We start from the raw sequence: 21,939 nt of genomic DNA, 5'->3' as shown, positions 1-21,939 counted from the left end.
CAAAGCCTGAGGCAGCTCGGAGTCATGAGATGAGAGTTAATCAGGTCTGAGCTGTGTTCTCTGACGAATTCACCGATCTGATGTGAAAGTTAGTGAGCACAGTGGGAAGTCTGTCAAAAAGCACATAAGGATGTTACACTGAGATATCATTAGTCTGATCTGTCTGTGCTTAAACTGCTGTAAGTATCTGCCTACCAGCACCTTTAAGCTCAATAATGAACATTTTCCTGTTAATTGTTCTTCTTGTTCTCTTCTTACGACTTGGAACTGGCCAAGAAGCAGTCTGCTACACAACAGCATAATACTATAAGAGAACAAGCAAGACATTGGTAGTAAGATACTCTCAAATTGATCCAAAAACTTAAAAAAAAAAAAACAGATAATACAGGATTTCTAACTTGAAGAAAGTGTCCCTTTCTGAAAGACTGAACCGTGTGATATAATCTCATAAATCCTAAAACTGCAGGTTGCTGAGTTGTGCAGATATTAATCCAGCACATCTCTTAGACCACGATCAGCAAGCTTTGACTATCAACGACTGTCAACAAAGACGTGTGAAATCTGTTTGCTTATTAACAACAGCTGCTACTCCGAACCCAGCAGCAGCAGAGCGCTTTATTCTGAGTGCTGTTTCAGAGCCAGCGCTGTTCTGTTGGTGCCTGTAGAACAAAGCAAACCAGATCTCTCACCATCCACTGTTTGCGTGTCTGTCCTTTCTTCTACCTGCCCAGCAGACAGACTGCGGGTCTTCCTCTCACTCCACTCCCAAACACCCATATTTCCTCTGCATTGCCAAGGAAACGGTCATATCCCTGAAAACACCATCAACATCCTCATTTCTTAATTGCTCATCACCTAATGTCTTCTTCAGAGAGGATGCCAGCCCCACCTACCCCCAACCCTCCTCAGATACATCCCCCACAGTGAGGTGAGGGACCGGAAACAGTCATGGTTGTGTGACTGCCAAATGTACTGAAATAATCACCACAGCACACTTTTTAAAAAAAGAAAAATGAACAAACAAAGCTGACACAAGATGATTTGTTTTTTTACGACACAAAGAGACATACAGAGAAACACGCTGTCTGTATTTAGGTACATTAAATATCTTCTGCAAGCACTCACGCACAGTGTAAGTGCACTGAGCACTTTGAGTCCTAACCATTGTATCTGGGAAATACATTATTGGTAATATTCTTCATTTGCATAGATTGATGAATGGACCTGTCGAACAATCCGTGTGAGCAGTAGGCAGCAGGAAGACATACACCCTTACAATCATGTAAAGAAAGAAGGTACACCCTCATTTGACTCTAAGGTTTCTTGTATCAGGACATAATAAGAAAATCACCCGGTCCTTAGCAGGTTCTAAGATTACTTAAATAGAACCTGAACTGAACAACAACATATGCTATAATACACTGCGTCATTATCTAGTTAATAGAATCCAAGCCAAAACAAAGAAGCATTCCTGTGAAAAACTACATAGACACAATGATTCAAAAGCTTGCAGAACCATCTTTTCTTTATCACTTTATCAGTCTCTCACATTGTTGTGCAGGAAGTTTGGCCATTGCAAATACTTGATTCTTTTCTTTTTTTAGCCATTCTGTTGGAGATTTTCTTGCTTGCTTGGGATCATCATCCAGTTTCATCACCCAAGTTCAGCGTAGCTTTAGCTCACAGACAGACGGCCTCACATCTGACCCTAAAATACTTTTGTAAAGCCAGGAGTTCATGGTCAATCCAGTGACTGCAAGGTGACCGGGTCCTGTGATCATCATCATCATGTCTCCACTGTGTTTGACAGCTTGTATGAAGTGGTTGTGCTGATGTGCTGTGTTTGCTTTTTGCCAAACACAGTACTGTGCATTACAACTCCAAAGCTCTGCATTATGACCAAACATCTCCCCTCACAGGAGTCTTGTGGATTTTTCAGATGCAACGTTGCAAATCTAAGCTGTGCAGCCATGTTCTTCTTAAAGATAAGAGGATTTTTCCTTCCTTCCAAACAAAACTTGTTCACTTTTTTCTAATTGTACTTTTATGTACTTTAAGATTTAACATGCTAACTGAGGCCTGAAGATCCTGAGAAGTAGCTGTTAGGGTGTTTACAGTTTCACGCTGACCTTGGAGGACATTCACTCCTGGAAGGACTGACAGCTGTCTTGAATGTTTTCCATTTGAATAATCCTTCTTGCTGTAGAATGATGGACATAAATTTGTTTGGAAATAGCCTTTTAACCATTCCGAGACTGATGGGCAGCAACGGCTGCTAATCATGTAAATTTAATTATCAGCACCTAGCTGCTGTTTACCTTTTTAAATGAACAAATAAACAAAGAATTAAATAATATGTCAGTATTTTTATTCATCAGATGGTTTTTATTATGACCCGATATGTCAAACATTGGACTTGAAAGAAGCCGTGCTTTCTTTTTAAATGACTGTATATGAAACTAATGTGTCGTGTTGGATGCATATGGCCATTTTGAGTTATTTTGCACTTACCCTTAATTGTTTCGTCAAGTGACTTTATGAAAAACACAAAATTAGCCCCCAGTATGTAGTGCTCTGCAGCAGTTCTAAATCTGCATTTCCCTCAGTCTCTATCTATGTAGATATACCTAATATATATTGTAGGATACCATAAAACCATCAAAACTAATCAGTTGTGAGCACAGTGAAAAGAGGAGGAAGGTGCTTGAGCATGTGTGAAGCATGTGTGTCTCCTGCAGCTGCAGCAACTCAAAGCAGATTAAACAAACTGATGTATTTTTAGGTTCCAAAACACTCAAAGAAAAGAACCTGATAGATTTGACTTTTGGAGGCACTCGGGCTAAGCCTCCATCACTTGATGTTGTGCACAAACACACAAAAACACGCCTACGCAGCTAGTAAGCGCCAGCTGCTGTGGAGTAGTGACTCACTGCTTTTTGTAATAGAGTCTACCCTCTCAGTGGTGTACAAATAAATGCCAGGACGAGTGCACACATGCACACAGACTGTCTTATTCCCTCGTGTAGACCTGACTGTTTTAATCAGTACAAAGAGCTCCACTTTAAAGAAATCTTACATAATAATTAAACAGTACGTCAACAACTACAGCCCCCAGGATGGAGTATTTGGTATTCACCCAGGATGGGTTTGCCTTGTATATGTTTTAGATACTCTCTATAAGACACTGTAATATTCCCAACAACTCCAGCTCAGTATGCAGCTCTGTTGCTCTCAGCAAGTGCGTCACCTCACTTCCGATTCCCAGACACAGTCAGACACTGAGCCTCATCTAATCCCGCTCTAATGCGTGCAGCATTACGAGTCCTGACAGCGGTGCACCAGCACAAACAGGCAATTTTCCCTCCCGGCAGCGTTTGTGTTTTGGCAGAAAGACACTGTTTTTACTGGTGAATAATGGACGCACACGTGCACACATATTCCCATAAACCACACTGGAAGGTGGAGCCAATGAAAGGGCGTTTGTTGGATATGTGGGCATCGAGATTAGACCGGAGCCAATGGGAGAATGCGAGCTCCGGCCCAAACAGAGATTAGTGGTAATCCTCTGTAGCAGTATCAGAACGAATGATGTCCTCTCTTCTCTCCGTCTCTCTCCAACTGCTTCCCCGCTCCTACTATGCCCACACTTCTGTTTCTACACTTTAACTCGCTCTTTAAGGCATATTTTATTACTGCATTTAAGTCCCATAAATGCCTCATGATTCCCTTAGAAGTTTCCTTGAAACAACATTTTTATTTGGTACTAAATGGAGCTGAGGTATTGTTTCAATTTGAATTTACTAAACACTATCTGTTTCCAGCTTCTCATCTGTGAGGATTTCCCACTTTTATTTGCTTTATCTGGAAGATTTATCAAACAAAATAAGACATTTTGAACAAACAATTAATCGGTTAATAAAAAACATGTCATGTAAAGTTGTAACTAATGAAAAAAATTATTCCGAAAGTCTTGTGTTGGTTCTTTATTTACCAATGTCTGAATAGAGTTTATTTTTACCTAGCTAGTACTGTGCCGGACCCCAATTTTACTTCAGAACTGCCGTCATTCTTCATGGCAGAGATTCAGCGACTCTCTGGAAACATTCCTCAGAGATTTAGGTCCATATTGACATGATAGCATCACACGGTTGCTGCAGATTTATCAGCTGCACATCCATGATGTAAAACATGTCATGCAATCCATTCATAAAGGACATGGTCAGCAATAATACTACCTGCTGGGTTTATATGATGCTCAATGGCTACTAAGAGCCGCAGGGTGTTCCTAGAAAATATCCCCTACACCATCACACCACCACCACCAGCATGAACCATTGATGTAGGCCGGGTTGAACCATGCTACAACACCAAATTCTGACCCTACCATGTGAATGTTACAGCAGAAATCTGATTAGATCAGACAAAGTTTTCCCCAGTCTTCTGATGTCCAAATTTGGTAAGCCTATATGAATCGTAGCCTCAATTTCATGTTTTTAGCTGACACCAAATCACCTTTCTTCCCCACTTTGTTGCTCAGTTTAAACTTCAGCGGGTCATCTTAACCCTGTCTACACACCTAAATGCAATGTGATTGTCTGATTAGACCTTTGTGTTAAGAAGCTGTTGAACAGGTTTATCTAATAAAGTGTCCAGTGAGTGTAAATAGATGGAAAATTAGCAGATATCAATTTAAACCAAGAAGAACGATCTTGCTTGTTATATTTGTTCGACCGTCAAATCCCTCAAGTCTCTGCTTTCTTTACTAGTCCATTTCACTCAGAATCATGCAAGACGTTAACACTACGGGGAAAGTAAAGTAAAATGTTACCACTTGATTAATTAGAGCTATTACGAACTCTACAAGTCTAACTTTGCTGATCACATCCAATGGAATCAAAGAAAAAGATTCACGTTTTAGGCATGAGACTCACTCACATTATTCTTCATAAGCAATTAATTAAGTTAGGCCTCTACATCCCCCCACCACCTCCCACTGGGGTTTGATTTGAACAAAGTAAAGGCTTTAATCTAGTGACAGGATAATATCCTGCTGCTGCTCATCAGAACACTTTACACCCTTTCAGTGTTACGTAACATGTGAAAACAGGTATGTATCTTAAACCCTATGCTGGGGTTAAAACGGTGATGGCAGCAGGGAGAGAAAAAAAACACTTATGTTGGAGTTTTATGTTACTGGGCTATTCCAGTGCTCCCAGCCTACACTGATAACAAAACACCTGACACACCTCAGCAAACAACAATCTTTGGGCTTCGGTGCATAAAAGGCAAATATTCCTATTGTCTCCATTTTCTCACCACTCATCGCCTAAATATATGACTCATTATTCCCTTAGGCAATCCTAAGAAAGACTGCGGGACATCTCCTGGCCTGTTTCGATACAAGCATGAATCCTCTGCTAAAAAAAAAGCTATTGTTTCTATAATCCACTGACTGGCCCCTTTTAATCTTCCATAATGACATGACTATAATACACAAAGAGCTGAAGAGCAACCCTCACTTCCAATGATAAAATCAGCATTTGGCTTTTTCCAGAGGAATCAGTCAAAGAGCTGTCCGTGGTGCTGAAACTGAGCAAACCTTGCAGCTAAGCCTTTGCAAACATCATTCACAGCGACTACCAAGCTCTCCTGATAAACTCAACATACTGATCTTGAACATCCTGGTTATTTTCTGTAATAGCTTTCTATGCCATCCTATGTGGATTTGTCCCATCAGCAGAGTCATCCGACTAACAATGAATTCAGTAAGAAAATTTCATTTTACTGAAGGAACTCTGCAGCACGCAGCTGCTGCTTTTCCAATTTAGTGACTGTTTTTTCTTTGACTTTCTAAATCACCTCATTCTGTTTTCCTCCAACGTTCAGTGTATGAACTGTTTTTCTTCCTTTAACATAAATGCTACGCTACACATGTAACAATAGTGGATTTACCCCCACCCTCACGGTTACTGGGTACTAACAGGTTTCACTCAGCTGGCACTGCAAGTGTTTGGCAACGAAGACGAGTAGAGCTCTCTTGCTTTGTCTGAGATAATTAGACCTGTGGGAGCCTTAATTACTGACTGGGAAACGGCCACAAATGAGAAAGAGCGGATGAGCTCAAATTCATATTCATAATCATGTCTTGTTTACTGCCAGACAGGCAAGCCAACGATTCGGCCGGGTCAACATGGAGAGAAATAAATCTGCAGAAGGCCAGATAGCTCATTTATTGTCAATTAAAAGACAAACATTAAACAATTTTTTACTGCAGATCAAATACCCTCAGATGTCTGGCCTGGATGAAACTACAGTGGCATCTATCAGTTTCATCTGTTTCATCACTGTTTGTTGCCATAAAGACATATCGAAATAAGTTTCCCATTTATTGGTTTAAAGAGGAAAAGTAAAAAGAAGCAGTTGCATCTACTTTAGTCGTGACAAGAAAATGGTTGGTGATGAAAGAAGCGATTAAAGAGAAATACTTCAGAATACAAACGCATTGTGATGACTGTGGATCTTGATTTGTGCTGGCACGGTGCGTTAGTGTGTTTGTTATGATCATGTTTTTAGTTTAACCTCACTGCCAAGTAGAACTTCAATTTAGAGATTCATGAGTTGGGGAATCAGAGTTTAAACTGAGAGGAGACACACTGAACTGTAAGAAGCACCGTGAGCAATAACAGTGAAGGACAGACGATAAAGACAAACAGGTAAGTTTGATTACTGCTCCTGTGCTCTTGTGAGGTTAGGACAGAATATCTCAAATGGTTTTAACTGTCTTTGTCACACCTACCAGACACGTAGCATCACCACATCAAAATCTAATCCACCAGTGAGGAAAACTGTCTCTCAACCCCTTTTTGAAAGCATTTCTTTAACTGCGTAGTTGTTAGTTTTAACCTAAATCCTTTAACAGCTACATAGAAAAAGCTGTTTGTTTATGATCACAAGGGTCGAATGAACCTGTTCACTTATCTATCTCCCATTCGTGTTCTCTCTTTCCCCCTAAAATGACATCCAGTTCAGCTGAGCAACAGACAAGCTGTAAACAGCCATTAAACTGATGCAGCAGTTTTCTGTATGTTGTTATTGGCTGTCTGAGATAACCATAAAAGACACATTGGAGGTGGGGTTGGGCAGTTTGAACCAGGAATAAAATCAATAGCACCCTGTTTGTTTTTATTGACATAAGAATTATGAAATAGAAGCAGTTTAATGAAAGCTGGACTTTCTGCAAGGCACCAACACAATTCACTATTAGAGACGGGGAAATAGAAAAAAAAGAAGCTGTGGCACGTGTAAATGCAGCGTATTGAAAAAATGTGTTTAGTCAGAAAACACAATGGGTCAGTGGGGGAGGTGAAGCAGAGGACGATCAGGAGGATGGGAGAGCCTGAGCTACGTCACTGCAGCTGGACGAGGAAAGCTGGCAGCCTAAAAACGCAGCAGGCCACAAATTTTCACGAGACGCCAAAGACCGCAGTTCCTACAAATCACCCGCTTGGCATTGAAATCCACCACCTTTGTGTAATAAAGTTTAAAATCTCATCATTTGTCTAAACCATTGCTCCTTTGGGTAAAACAGCATAATAAGGCGCAAAGCTGTTTCTATGACAACAGATGCGTGAGTGCAGCACAGCGTGGTCCAATTGTGAGGGTGAAGAGATCAATTTAATAGCTATTACTGGGAATAAAAAGGCTCAAAAGCGAGGAGTTACATTAGTAATAAGATGCCAGTAGCAGATATGAATGTTTAGCTCACTTTAACTTAATGTGCTTTTCATTCCAGACTTTTATTCTGAATTTTGAGCTAAGTTTGCAGGTAGATTTGCCAGAAATAAAATGTTCATTCAAACAGTGCACTTACTATAATCTACATCAGCGGTTTCTTGTTGTATTGTGTTGTGTAGAATAGCTGTTGATGCTTTGCAGTATACTAGTGTCAGCACCGGTTGCTTTTGTACTGTTATTTTAGTGTTACAACTGTAATCTCCATATATAACTGCAAGTTCTCACCTTTATTCAGAAACATCTGAACGTTTTTGTAATGAATTCCTTTATTTTTACAGCAGGTGCGGTGTAGAGTACACTTACAGGTAAACAGCAGGTCAGCCTCACCTACTACCATTTAAGATGGGGATTATAGAGCCCATGTGGTGAACTAGGTAGACCTACAGAGCTATGCCTAACAGATGGATCCTTTCCCTCTGTGTCCAGTGGGATAGATGGTATTTTGTCTTGGAATACCAAGGCCTTGTTGAATGTTGGGGTGAGCTGGCTCGGAGCCATGGTGTGCATACACTATGCCCTTGCTTAAGCAGGAAATACTGCTGAATCACACAGTGTATGTGTGTGTGTGTGGGGCGCATCTTTGAACCCATTAAAAAAAATCTTCACATCCAGCGAAATACAAGAAAGCAGGAGCAGACTGACAGATAGAAGCACCATCAGTGCTGTCTGCATGCAGTAAGCTTCATTTACAGCATTATAAGCACGGGCAGACAGATGGATGAGCTGAGCTGGAAGGGCTCAAAGCTCAGGTGGACTCTCATTCTGTGTGTGTGTGTGTGTGTGTGTGTGTGTGTGTGTGTGTGTGTGTGTGTGTGTGTGTGTGTGTGTGTGTGTGCAAGGTCACACAGCAGCCTTGCATACTCCAGATTCTGTTCCCTTCCTGTGTTTTGTATCATCAGCACAGCAGTTGTGGCAGAATGAAAAAGCCTTGCATGTTTGCGAGGCTAAAGCCTCTTCACTGACACATACACACAGCGGGCATCATCCTGCACCCTTCCCTGCTCAGGATTAAATAGCCTTTGGGCAACAAAATGGGAGCCTTGCTACAGAAACAACACCTCCACCAAGCAAGCTGTGACAGTGCATGCTGCACAGGAAGTCAGCTTCCAAACTAACCCTGCCTTTGTCACAGATGTCAGTGGATTTACAATGAAAATTTTCCTTTAACCGAAGTCGTTCAACAACAAATCGGGCACGTTTGAAAACTTACATCAAGCACGGGGATCATAACAAGATCATAATAAGTCATTGTAACTTGAATATGTGGTTCTTGAATGCATCACAAGGTAGTTAACAGATAAACTACTCTGGGGATTTATGAAGGCCTAACAAAATAATCTGCCTCACGGTGTGCTCGAGGCTTTGAAACGACAGAAAGTGCGTTGAATGCGCGTTTAATTTGAAGCTTTCGGGTCTAAGTGAAGGCTTTGTGTATTTAAACCTGGCCGGGGGGGATGGGGACTTAGATGTAAGAGCTCCTTCTTGCGCGGTGCACCGGAGGCGCGCCAGCATCCACTACAGCCTGGAAAAGCCTACTTACTTCCCGACGAAGTTCTCCAGCACCGAGCTCTTCCCGGCGCTCTGTCCTCCCACCACGGCGATCTGCGGCAGGTCCAGGTTTGCGTTTTGCCCAATGGCCGAGAAAGCATCCTGCATGCGGTTCACCAGAGGAATCAAATCCTCCATTCCCCGGTTCCCCATCTTTGCGAGAGGATGATGGGCTAGCTTCCTTGACAGAACAGGGACGGATCTATGGCTTTATCTTCCTCTGCGCCCCTCCTCACCCCCCTCAGAGCGTTCAGAGGGCGTTCTAGTCTGCGCGCACTCACCGGCTCACTTCTCACTCTGCTTCCTCATTTACGGTGCTCTTCGGTGTGTCAGATCATCTCAAGCCAGCACTCTCTCCAACACTCTCCTCTCCAGGCACCGCAGGGGGGGAGGAGGAGAAGGATGAGCTCTTGTATTTTACCAGGAGATCCCTGCAGTACTCCACACCCACCGCTAGGTGGTGACACTGGTAGATTTCTCTCGCATAAATAATGCAATTTGAAAACAAAAAAAAAAAGAGTATTTTTCATATTAAAATAAATATTTTTTAACTCACCTGAGCGAATTTGAATGCCCTTTTATATTTATGTTGTGTTTAAATTTGTGATTGCTCTCAGTTTCAATCATGAAAATGTACATTTTATTACCTTATTTTTTGATACTTTATTAAATATAATGATAATAATAATAACAACAACTTTATTTGTGCAGCTCTTTTTAACATACAGTTACAAAATGCTTCAGTGGTTGGTTAAAATCACACATTAAGTATATGTTTACACAATTAAACACACAAACACATGACTGCATAAACACATATTAGAAGAACAAGAGCCAAAAACAAAGAGTGAAAGACTAAGTGAACACTGTCCTATAGAAATTAATTTTCAGCGGTGGTTATTTGCAACATAGCTAGATTGAAAAACATAATGAGCTCAACCTACAACCAACATGACAGTATACTAACAGTAATGTAAACAGTGCCACAGGTGCTAAGTTGTATTCTGCTATTTAATGTTCACCTCTAAAAAGCTTTATTTTTATTAACTATGTCGCATTAGCTAATAGATAAAATAATAACTGTAGAGTATAAAACAAAACAACAACAACAACAACAACAAATAAATGTATTAAAAACGACATTTCGAAGCCTGGTCATTCTACGTCCATCATGCGTTTTCAGTTCTCCAGGCAGCCACTAGGGGGTGACACGGTCCACCGGTTTGATCAGAGGTTATGGCTTCAGTTTTTGTGCAAGTTGCACCGTTGCTGTAAAGTGCGAGTGTTTAACTCTTCGGTTTGGTTTTACGTTGACAATTAACACCCGGCGAGGTTTACGTCTCTGGGGGCAGCTGTAGGAAGGTAAATACGACAAAACAGTCCCTACAGGAGAGGTTTGTCTTTGAGTTAGTTGAATGCTATGCTAAGCTAACTTGTTTGGTTCAGTGACTGAGCGGCTATGGCTAATGTAGCGTTAGCTTCGTTCATTTTATGGAAGGTGTAGCTACACTTCAGTTATCAACATAGGCTCGATATTGTGGGCATATTTAGAGTACCATTCTGCTTTCTCTGACAGCGTAGCGGCTAACATGCGGCTATCTGTATGAAGCGGGATGGTGGAGGAAATGAAAGTAAACTTAGCAAACCAAAAAGTTCATTATTGTTAGCTCCTATGCTAACGCTAGCTAGTTGTCATAATGAAATATGAGAGCGACCTGTTGTCTCACAGGAGGTGCGCACTGTCATTAAGTGTGCCTTAACAACAAATAGTTGGTCTGATAGCAGAGCAAGTAATCACGTTTTTCTTCCTCCCAACAAGAGATCCTCTGTCCTAAGAGGTGCCACGCATTGACGGCTCTGACAACTCGTTGCAACGTAACGGATTAAATCAGAGCCCGTGATGTTCAATCCGCACATCCATCAGCAGCAACAGCAACAGTTTCACCAGCAACTGAGGCAACTACAGCAACTTTTCCAGCAGCAGCAGCCTCCGCCTCCCCCGCCGCAGCCGCCTCCCGGACACCATGTGGCCCATCACCACCAGACACCCCGGTAAGCCTGTTAACTCAAGACCGGGGATAATGTAAGGCCCTCTGGATGACCTGTATGCTAACTGCCCGTCCCAACACCTGTTACGGCTACCTTTATCATTTCAGATATTTAATTAGTGGTCTGACAGTATTTGATGTTTATTTTGACTGCTGCCTTCCATTGTTATCTAGATTACTCAAAGGTTATGTGTTATTATCCCTCTTTTACACGTTATATAAAGCGTTTGCTGCAGGATTTCTGACCTCAGACCAATAACACAAAATCACATCACATTTGTTATGGCATCTTCCACAGTCAACCAGCCTATAATCTCATTACAGGTAACAGGTAATCTAATTACTTGTTCACTGTAACGCAGTGCACCGATTTGAAAGCCATGTAATGGCGATAAAGCTGTCCTATATAAATAAGCCTTTAAAATATATATACCGGTATATATCTGCTTAAATTTAACTTGATGTCAGTAATGTGTATAAAGAATTCGCCTCTGTGTGTCAATCTTAGCATCCAGACACTTCCTGCTAAACCTTGCCGCAGATTGTTTGGTATTGTTTGTCTCCTGTTAAGTCAGCTGGTGCTCAGAGAAGGCATTGATAATTTTGGATCTTTTTTCATAAATATATGTTGTTGTTGTTGTTTTGTTTTTTTTCCCCTTTAAATTGTGAGGTTTTAAATTGGATTTGGTCAATTCAGCAGCAGACGTTTCTCATCGGCAGTGGTTTTCACAAGTGTTTGTGAGCTTAAGCAGTGATTCCACTACATAATCGCGTCTGTTTTGAGTCCAGACTCTGAAGATTGTGACCGTTAATACTGGTTTTTAGCCTAGTCCGTTGCACATGGAAATTGTCTTTGATTCTCGGGTGCTGGAGAGAGCTGGAGCCTATCCTAGCTCTCATAGGGCGAGAGGAGGGGTACACCTTGGACAAGTCGCCACATGATTCAAAACCAGGACCTTCTTGCTGTGAGGCAACGGTGCTCCATCTTGCTAGACTGATTCTCAGAATTTTTTAATGATATTGTTTACTGTAGATGAAAGACTGGTTAAGTTCTGGCATGTTATTTTTATATCCAGGCGTGTTGCTACTTAATGTAATTAATTATGAGATGTTCAAGCACATGGCTTTTACACTACACATCAAACTAAGAGCACGTATTCTTCAAAAAACAACATAGTTTCTCATTTTCAACATTATTTATGTTGTCTTTCTGCAGTTATCCATAAGATGTGGGTTTTAAACAATAAGCAAATTATGTTCATATATATATATATATATATATATATATATATATATATATATATAAATAATTTTTTATTTTTTTTTGGTCCCAACCTTTTTTTGAAGGAAGCTTTTTATTTCTCCGTTTTTAATCCTCACTTAAACTACAATATTTTCTTCTCTTTCCTCATCTTTATTCTGAGGATAAGCGAAGGTGGCAGCAAAATCTGTCAAGCCAGCTTTAGTATGATGGATGCGTGTAAAATAAATTCTCAGGTTGTTAAGAAGGCGGAAAACATTTCCATGGCTCTGATGGATTTGTCATTTACCCCAGACACTCTGCCTTTAGCTGCAGATTTGAGTGAGGATGTGAATTTTTAAATAATAAGACATGCTACTTTCTTGTGTGTATTTCTTTCCTAGAACCATTCCTGTTGCCCCCCAGACAGCACCCCCTCCCCGGATGGTCAACCTGAGCCATGCCTCGCAGACGACCATCATCGCCCCCAATCCCATGCTGCAGGGTGCTTTACTGATGCAGCAGATGCAGGGTACGGTGTGAGTGAATAGCATAAAAATGGCAATACCTGGAAATCTCAAAGAGCAGAAGATGTCACGTGACATTTTCATGTATATTGTTTTTTATTTAAAGCAAGCCCTTATAATAATTTCCTTTCTTGTTGTACTTGCGTGCAGGTAACATGCGGGGCTTTGGGATGGGTGGGCAGCAGTTTCGGCAGTTCTTCACAGCAGGGAACAGGTCGTCCCTGCTTGGGCCGGTTCCCATGAGCATGGCTATCAAGTCTCCCATCATGGGTTTCCCAGCTGCACGACCCTTCCACCCACATCCCCGCTACTTCAACAACAACAACACCACCACCTCCTCAGCATCCTCTGCCTCCTCTTCTTCGTCTTCCGCGGTATTTATAACAGCGCTATTGCAGTTACTGTGTTCATTGTGTGGGTTTTTGAGTGAGCTCAGATTACCATCCGAGTGATCAGGGTTGGACAGTACGGCATGTTTTTGATTATTTGTGTTAGTGTAATTATCTTTGTTGTAAGCCGTGTGAATGTATGACAAATGATAAGAATCAGGATTTCCATTTATTCTCAACAAATAAGTAGGTGCACTATAGAGTCAGTGCACATATTTACATAATGTTTCAGGAATGTATCCCTCAAAAAAACTGCGTAGATAAAGTTTTTCAGCTACGATGGATCATTATTTTCTAGTTTTCATGTGATCTGTCTCTGTGAGTAGGATGCTGCAAATCGACAGCCAGATCGTAAGCGGGACAGTGAGCAGATGGCAGCAGGGAGCTCAGATGAGCAACCAGCAGCAGCTAGCAGTACCACTGGAGCTAATGGCAAGACTCAAGCAGGTAGAGCTGCAATTCACCCATATCAGAAAAATAGTAATTAGTTAGGATGGAAGCTGAGGTATAGTGTTAGCTAAATGCCATGTGAATTTAAACTTTTTGTACAAAGTACTTGAAGAATATCAGAGTTAAATATTTTCTTTTTCCCTTTGGTTTGTGTTTTTCACCCACAGATGGCGCTACGGGAGGACTGGATGGGCCAACACAACTATCTGAGGAGCAACTTGAAGAGCCTGCAGTGAAGAAAAAGAGGACAGAATGGTAGGGAAAGCCTGTTTATTGCTGTTAGCTGTATTAGAAAACTGCACTCTCTATTTCTGGAAAATGTAATTTCTTGTATTTGACCAAAAAAAGGAAAGAAATAGGTTTTGTTTTGTTTTTTTCCTCTCACCGGTTTTAAGAAGGCAAAAAACAAATTTAGAAATGTGTTCTTTTTCCTTACTCAGTTATTTGAAATTCATAGCATTAAAAAAATGGTGAAACTTTGCTAAACAGAAATGCTTTTTTCTTGTCTTCTCAGGTCGGAGAAGCCCACAGAACAGGGAGCTGCCGAGGCCGTCACTACGGCAAACATAGATGGGGAAGCTCTTTCCTCAGAGTGTAGCAACAACACAGAGGATGTCCACCCTGAAGGTAAAAAAGAAATTACAAGAAAGCTGCCTAAGAGAGTTCAGGCTGTGTTCAAGAATAAAAGTTTTCAAACCAAATATTGACTTTCAGGCTCATTAGAGTTGTACAAACTCTGTTCTTGCCTTATATACTGCATTTTCATGTCTATATGTACACGTTTCAGTTAAAATACTGCACCCATTTCCTGACCAAAATATAAAGAAATGAGAGGTGATTCAAGACCTTTACACAGTACTCTGTGTTATTGTTGGGGTCTTTCGAGGTGAACTCTTATTGGGTGTCTCTTTATCACAAGAATGCATCGCTCTGGAAGAAAGTGGCTCCAGAACAGGGTCAGACATTGTCGACGCACTCGAGGAGACCAAAGTTGGTGAGGTGAGAGGAGCCTTTTGTTTTTGATGTTCAGGTCATAGAGAACATATTGTTTTTCATGTGCCTAAAGAACTAAAGTCTTGTTGATTTTTATACATTTTTCATAAAAGTTCAACACTCGTGGTTCTTCTTTGTAGCTGCATAGCTGTTCGTCAGCCCCGTCCCCCTCTGGCAGGCCTAGTGAGGGTGACCGGCAGGCTAATTTACCAGCAGAGGAAACTTCACAGAGCAAAGATGCCCCAGTAGCTTTGCCTGAGAGCCAGGATGAAGAGGAGGAGGGTGTGGCAGAGGGCTCCAGCAAGTTCTACTGTTATCTTTGCAGCACCACCTGCCACAACCAGCAAGTAGGTTAATGGTGAGCATTAATAATAATATTTTAACTCCACTCTTTTGTCATTAATGTTCTTCCCTTTGTGTGCTAGAACTTCAGGAGTCATATGAACAGCATTTCCCACCAGCAGAGGATGATGGAGATCCAACACATGAGCAATGCCTGCCTCGTCACCCTGCTGCCTCGGGTGCAGGAGTCTCTACAGGGAGCAAACAAAGATGGGTCAGTTATTTGCAGATTTCTTTATGAAAAGCATAGCAGCTTTAAAAGGTGTGGCATATTTGCACATGTTTTAATTAAACCCCTTCAGAGACCACCTCCTTCCTCCTGTGTGTCATATTAAGTTTGAACGTAGAGGGCGACCCTTACGAAGGATGTCCTGTGTTCATTGCAGGGAGAAGAAAGACTTGAAGCGTTGGTGTGCCACCTGTCTCACACACTTCACGAGTAGCATCGCCGACCACCGTCGCACAGAGGAACACAAGGTACATCAGTTTCTCACTACATAGCGCAAAAGTAAAGTTTAAGAAATATTAGAAAATATTTTGAGTAGTGTTGAAAATGCTCTGCTCCATGTCCTCAGCTTGCCAGTAAAACAGACATGTCCTCCTGTGCCATCTGCAAGAAACACTTCAAGAACTCCCAGATGTTTTTGGAGCACTTGCAGTCCCAGGAGCACAGACAGAAGGTGGGAAAGAAATCCTTTTGTTCTTTCTTTTACACATCAACAAATGTTTTCCCAGAGGAAAAGATGTTTCTTTATTTAGAAAATTTTGGCACACATGAGAGAGGTTTTGACCTCCCCAAAGGAAAATCACCAGTGTTCCAGTAAAGAAAAGCTTCTTTTGCCAAATACAATACAATACATTTATATTCACAACTATTTATATTCATAACTATATAGAGACTAATCGAGTTTGTATACACAGATGAGGTAAAATTCTCACTTCAGTTTTCTCGTTTCTAGCTCCAGGAAAAGGATTGTGAGGCCTTCGCCAAACTTGCTTCATTGGGCACAGAAGGTTTTTCATTAGAAACAGAGGAGGGGACTGAGGAGGAGAAAGGATTGAGTAATCAAGGAGATGGAGAGGTGAGCTGCATATAAATTATTGTTGGTGATTTCCTTCAGTGAGATGATTGGCAAATGTACAACCCTTGGTTCAGAACTGGTTTAAGAGAATCTCTGCAGTAACACATTTCACTGATGCAGGACGGCTGGTCCCCCCTTAAAGAAGCGACTGACGTGTCCAGTGATGAGCAGTATGACCCTGACACAGTCTATGGTGAGAGAGGCACTCCTGTGTTTTTTTTTCCACTCCTGCTTTCTCTTCTCTGATATTTAGTATCTTTGTGATGTTTAGTTTCTCATTTCCTTCGTCACAGGGTCCAGTTTTTTAGTTCCAGTCGCAGGTTTTATCTGCAAGCTTTGCAACAAGTTTTACAACTTTGAGTCTTCTGCCCTGCACGGCCACTGCAAGTCACTGCAGCACTTTGAGAATCTTAAGGTTTGTCGGTTTAAGTTTTAAGCTTAAAGATAACAACATTACTATTTGCATTCAGTTGTGTTTTGAATTTTTTTTAATTGCATAACTCCAGCCTTAATCTAGGCATACGTGAGCTCTTAAAAGGCCAGTGTGTACATTAATCTCCCGGGGAAACAAGCTGCATGAGTGTATATCTAGAGGCATAATCCAGTATTTTTATGCTGGGTTTTTTTCCCCCCACAGAGGTACAAAGCCTTGGTGAGTCGAAAAGGTGAAGATGCTGAAGATTCGAGAGAATCTGTCCAACCTGCTGACAGGCTCATGCACATAAATGAAACTGCCTCAGACTGTTCGGATAAAAATCTACTCTCTGATGACACAGATTTAGCGACGAACCTTAAATCCTTGCAGCCCGTTGTCACGCTCACCCAACTTAAAATGCAGATACGGGGCGAGGAAAAGGGAAAGCCGGCCGAACCTGAGGCAACCTCAGAGGACTTGTCTACCACCTCAGCAACCATCACTAGCAACATGGACACATCCCCTGCTGAGGTGCCCGCCAGCAGTAGTGTGGACATGGACTCTGAGCCATCAGCCACTGCAGAGGATGCCACTGAAGAGTTGGAGGAGAGAGAAGCCCCTGCAACCCAGGGGAAAAAGATTGGGACGGGGAAAGCACCCAGACGCAGGTCGGGAAGGGCGGCAAACAGGCGATGAGGAAATGATGTGCACAGAAAAGAAACAGGTACAATCACAACCACTGACAGGATGTGACTAAAGAGGTGCTTCCATGGAACAGAGACCAAGGAGTTGGCGGTCGAGCTCCTCACCGCACTGGAAAGTTGGAATTAAATGCACAGAGAACAGGACTTCTCATGTGAATCGCTCTCCCAGGGTGTGAAATTAACACAATTGCGGGCGAAGCTCTTAATTTTGGCTTTCAGTTGGAAAATGTGGGCCAGCGTCAGCCATCACTATCAGATTACACATTATTATAAAGTCATCTAGTCAAAAATAAAAAGATGAAGTAGATATTGAACTTAAAGCCTTTGTGTTTAGTATCAGTATAATCAGAATAACTAAATAGACCTTTTTTTTTTCCTTTTTTTTTTAACAACGAGAACATCCTTGTATTTGATGCCCTCTTTGAACTGATTCCCGTACTTTGGTCTCTGGAAAACTGCAACTAAGCAGATTGTGCTTATTTGTGTAGTCACACTACTACAGAAATTCATAGAGAGGCTGTTGCTTCAACAGGTGACAGGAAAATATATATATAAAATGTACATATATTTGGATATAATGGCCCATGGTCCCATTGAAGTTTAATTGGCTTTATTCTATCATTCCAAATCTGTGCTTTGGTTCAGACATTGTATTATTTAAAACCTAATATTTGCTGTGCTGAATTAAAACTGCACATAGTGTTGTTTGCATACTAACTAAAAAAAAAACAAAGGGTATTGTGACTTTTACTGTATACATGAAGGATGTAGTTTGGAATTAGGAAATGCTGCTTGGTTGCAAAAAAAAAAGAAAGCTAAATGCAAGTTTTAATATACAATCAAATTTGCAGATATAGACGAATCCATAGTTTTGTTTTGTTTTTTACTCTTTTCTTCCTAAGCTGAATTCCTCCAGTGACATTTAAAATTAAGACTGCTCGCTAAAGTGCTAATTTTCCACCCTGTTGTCCTCAAGAATCGGGAGTCTTAGATGGCTCATTACCAGCTTTTCTCTTTCTGTCTTTCTTTTTTTTTTTTTTTTTTTGCGCTAATTCTCTGGCTAGCTAGGTGACTGATGGTTAGTACAACCTACCAGTATAAAAGACTGGACTGATGGTAAAGTGGAGACACTGGCTAATCACACATAGCACATGGTGAAATGTAGAATGTAAGCACACTGCATACTTGAGCAGGTGTCAACATTTGTTTTAAAACAAACAGGTCTTAGTGGCACATGGACTGAGCGAAGAAAAAAAGCTGAATCTTGGATCTGATTGCAGCCTGCTTCACAGCATTTTATCTTCTTTTTTTATGAATGGCTGGGATTTTGGGTTTAATTTGATGTTGCTGATTATGTTTTGGGCAACAAAAAGAACAAGGCAGTCAAGCAGTGGTTCCCTTCACACTGAAAGCACTGTCGTCAAAATATAGTCTGGTGAAGAGTGTGTGTATTTTTAAAAGGCCGTCAGCAGCCAAAAATAAAGGGCTTCTCTTCTAGCAGTAAGGCACTTAATCTAAATGACGATTCTTCTCGTTTGCATAAGGCTGCATGCACTTTGTCTACATCTTGTTTTTCAGTTTAAACGCTGTGCTGTCGCTTCCAGGTCAGAATCGATGGCGCAGGCTACATTTAGATAAAAACAATTGTTTTCCACTCATCCTTTTTAAAAGCATTCACAGCCCAATGTCATTGTTTTAAGTTGGTGCTTATTTGACTCCAGTTTACCATCGTTTTATTTTAGTTGCTGTACCAAGAGTAGAAACACAGTTGGGTGATAGTACAAAACTATCAATTAAAATGTAGCAAAGAGTCCTGTAGATTATCCAGAGGTGTTACTCACAGGTGAGGGTGAAACAGGAAGCACCACTTCCTTCATCATAACCAGCGCTCTGCTCTGGAAACATTTCACCCTGTGTTTTAGAGAAACCTATTATCAACCACAGAGGACTGACTGACACACGTAGCAACCCTTGTAGTCACGTCAGCGACTGTCACATGATTAGTGTTGTATTCTCTCTGAATGAAGGAGATGTGATCTAATCTGTGCTTTTAAACTCCGAAACAGAACGGAGAGGCAAAAAAAGGGCATGTAAAGGATGACTTCAAACAAAGCTGTACGTTTCTTATTGTATTTTTATTCAGCTACTGACAAATTGAGATGAACAAACTGGTGATTTTTTCTAACTGCTGGAAGTTTATTGTATTTTTGGATGTTTGTTTTCTGTTTGGGAGTCATCTTAATTTATATTAAAAATGTCTCATAATTCCAACGTTTCGTTTTTTTGATTTTACAGCAAACACTTAACAGACACTGAACACAGCACAGCGTTTACAGTTAGGATGCACAACAAGCATTATAATACATATGAGTGTCCAATGCTTCCTATTTACTTTTTGGGAGGGTATAGGAATTGCAAAGCTAATAATGCGATGAAACACTTAAGTGGAGTCTTTCTCTGTTTAACAAGGACTGACTCAAATGCTTGAGAAGTTGTTGATATGACATCTGTATCAAAACAATATTTAGGTCCAGAATCTGGAAAGATTTAAGGTTGCTCCTGTAGTTTGAACCTTGTTTATCAAAGACCATGTTTTAATACCAACTTTAAAAATATATATATTTAGTCGTTTTCTTGCTTTAGGACTAAGCATTGTGACCTCCCACATAATCCTGAGCCTTTTCTTCCTAATACAAAGCGGCACATCTGGCTTTAGATTTATAAAGTCTGCAGTGAAATTAAAGAAGTTGATGTAACATCCAGCTTGCATGAGAAGCTGTTTGAGGTTAGTTACCAGAACATCGGCACATTGCCAAAGGAGAAACCGGAATGAGCTCTGCAAAAGAGGAGATGTAATCTATCGCACACGCCTGCTGATGTGAGCTTCGACTATGAAGATAAAGGGTCACTAGTCCAAATGACAGCTTTCAGGAGTTGAGTCAACTTTCATAATATTTCTATCCCGGCTTTTTCCTTAATTTAACCTCCTGATCTAAATATTCATGTCATTCATTTGCAAGCCTTCTTTATCCTCGTTTATGTCCTCCTTGCTGGTTGAGGAGGACTCCCCGTCTGCTGTGGGACAGTGCTCCTCCACATCCTCCTCCTTTGGGGGGCCCAACAACTGGGCTCTGAATTCCAGTCGAGCTTGCCGATTTGACTCCATCAGTTCGTGCAGTTTGCCATTAAGAGCGTCGTTCCGCTCCTCCAGGTCATCGAGGTAGGAGTTGATCTGATCTAGCATGTTGTTGATGGCAGAGTACTCTGTGGACGAGCAGCATAAGTTAGTTTGCTTTGTTTGGCAATTTAAAGAGCAACGACTGAATAAAGAGTTTAACAGTTTTTGATCATATAAATTTAATTTATATATATGAAAGACAGGATAATGCTATGAAAGTTGACAGTTTTTGGCTTCAGTTACCTTTTGTTTGTTTGTTTGTTTTAAATAAAAAATAACATACCAGCAATTTAACAGTCCAGTATTCATCACCAAGGTTATTACAGAAAACTAAAACTGAAAATGAGGCAAATATGAAAACCACTTTAGTTATATTTATTTGACAACACAACCGCTATGAAGAGGCACTGGTGGGGGTGTTTAGTCAGGCAGGGATGTTTACATGAAGGTGAATGTTGAGTGTAGTTACTGTGACACCTATTCTGAAAATTTTCTGACTCTGTGCAGGTCTGTGAAGCACTAAGCACAACCCATGATTCAACAGTTTTTAGAAACCTCTTAAGCAGAAGTCACTGTTTTCTGTATGACCTTCTCAGTGTCCTACATTGTTTTGGAGGAACTTTGGCCCATGAATCTTTACAGTTGCTTCATTTTATTGAACATGGCTGCTAATTACCCAATTGATTCATACAAAAGTTTTAAGGATGGACTTTTACATAAATCTAAATCACGCCCACAAATACCCGCATACGTAATTAAAATTAACCAAAAAGTAACTAGTGTTTGTTCTAACAATCACTGGAGTGGCCCAGCGGCTCTAATGATTGCTAACATCAGTTACAATGAAAGCTTTTGTTTTACCTTCTTCGCCGAAATCATCTTCGTCGTTTATAATACCATCGTCCGGAGAGATGTTTGGATCTCCATTTGGTCCAGACATTGTTGTATATATATATATATATTTATATTCACGTGTACTTAAGAAACAGTAGGAACCTTAAATATCGTCAGTTATGCTATTAAGCTAGCCAGCTAGCTCAGTAGCATTACTAAACGCTCTTAATGTAATTGCAAGTAACACCAACAGCGCTGTCTGGGTTCTACTCTAGCTCTAACGTCAGATTTTAATTCACAGTATGCACGACACCTCAAACAGCTAGCTTCCGATATTTGTTTACGGAACCAGGGAATTGTGGGAGAAATGTGGGCGTGGTTTTGGTTCCAAAGCG

The 21,939-nt window shown here is 40.9% G+C and overlaps 3 protein-coding genes across 13 annotated transcripts in view; 1 reads left to right on the top strand and 2 right to left on the bottom strand.

Annotated features, from left to right (window-relative positions):
- The window catches only part of dnm1a (dynamin 1a), a 50,628-nt gene extending 40,857 nt beyond the window's left edge, over positions 1–9,771 (bottom strand). For 3 of the 11 annotated variants that reach the window (XM_084935302.1, XM_084935311.1, XM_084935305.1), the window contains exon 1: positions 9,335–9,770. In XM_084935302.1, coding sequence (XP_084791428.1) covers positions 9,335–9,495 — 161 coding nt within the window. In that variant the 5' untranslated portion in view covers positions 9,496–9,770. Of the gene's footprint in view, positions 1–9,334 lie in introns of all 11 variants that reach the window. The other 8 variants (XM_084935300.1, XM_084935306.1, XM_084935310.1 and 5 more) reach the window with 3 other exon arrangements.
- Positions 9,772–10,531: 760 nt separating this feature from the next.
- On the top strand, positions 10,532–19,803 carry ciz1a (cdkn1a interacting zinc finger protein 1a). Its single transcript, XM_084935298.1, has 16 exons — positions 10,532–10,704; positions 11,162–11,394; positions 13,035–13,162; positions 13,308–13,531; positions 13,873–13,993; positions 14,164–14,251; positions 14,511–14,623; positions 14,916–14,995; positions 15,130–15,336; positions 15,415–15,545; positions 15,718–15,808; positions 15,907–16,011; positions 16,291–16,413; positions 16,534–16,606; positions 16,707–16,828; positions 17,051–19,803. The coding sequence occupies exons 2-16, from the start codon at positions 11,243–11,245 to the stop codon at positions 17,522–17,524; spliced, it is 2,232 nt and encodes a 743-aa protein (XP_084791424.1). The 5' UTR covers positions 10,532–10,704; positions 11,162–11,242; the 3' UTR covers positions 17,525–19,803.
- bbln (bublin coiled coil protein) lies at positions 19,649–21,906 on the bottom strand. Its single transcript, XM_084935299.1, has 2 exons — positions 21,572–21,906; positions 19,649–20,796 (listed from the first exon to the last, which is right to left on the bottom strand). The coding sequence occupies exons 1-2, from the start codon at positions 21,648–21,650 to the stop codon at positions 20,525–20,527; spliced, it is 351 nt and encodes a 116-aa protein (XP_084791425.1). The 5' UTR covers positions 21,651–21,906; the 3' UTR covers positions 19,649–20,524.
- Between the last annotated feature and the right edge of the window lie 33 nt (positions 21,907–21,939).

This window comes from Perissodus microlepis, chromosome 7, assembly GCF_051167445.1.
Source record: "Perissodus microlepis isolate ML-2025 ecotype Zambia chromosome 7, ASM5116744v1, whole genome shotgun sequence".
NCBI lineage: Eukaryota > Metazoa > Chordata > Actinopteri > Cichliformes > Cichlidae > Perissodus > Perissodus microlepis.
The sequence above is the reverse complement of the archived record's forward strand: the minus strand, read 5'-3'. Positions and strand labels throughout refer to the sequence as shown.

Excerpts from the sequence above, each read along its gene's own strand:
- ciz1a (XM_084935298.1), top strand. The coding sequence starts at position 11,243 with ATGTTCAATCCGCACATCCATCAGCAGCAACAGCAACAGTTTCACCAG. Across the intron at positions 14,624-14,915 it reads AGAGGATGTCCACCCTGAAG|AATGCATCGCTCTGGAAGAA; the intron begins GTAAAAAAGAAA and ends CTTTATCACAAG. Across the intron at positions 16,414-16,533 it reads GTAATCAAGGAGATGGAGAG|GACGGCTGGTCCCCCCTTAA; the intron begins GTGAGCTGCATA and ends TCACTGATGCAG.
- bbln (XM_084935299.1), bottom strand. The coding sequence starts at position 21,650 with ATGTCTGGACCAAATGGAGATCCAAACATCTCTCCGGACGATGGTATT. Across the intron at positions 20,797-21,571 it reads AGATGATTTCGGCGAAGAAG|AGTACTCTGCCATCAACAAC; the intron begins GTAAAACAAAAG and ends GCTCGTCCACAG.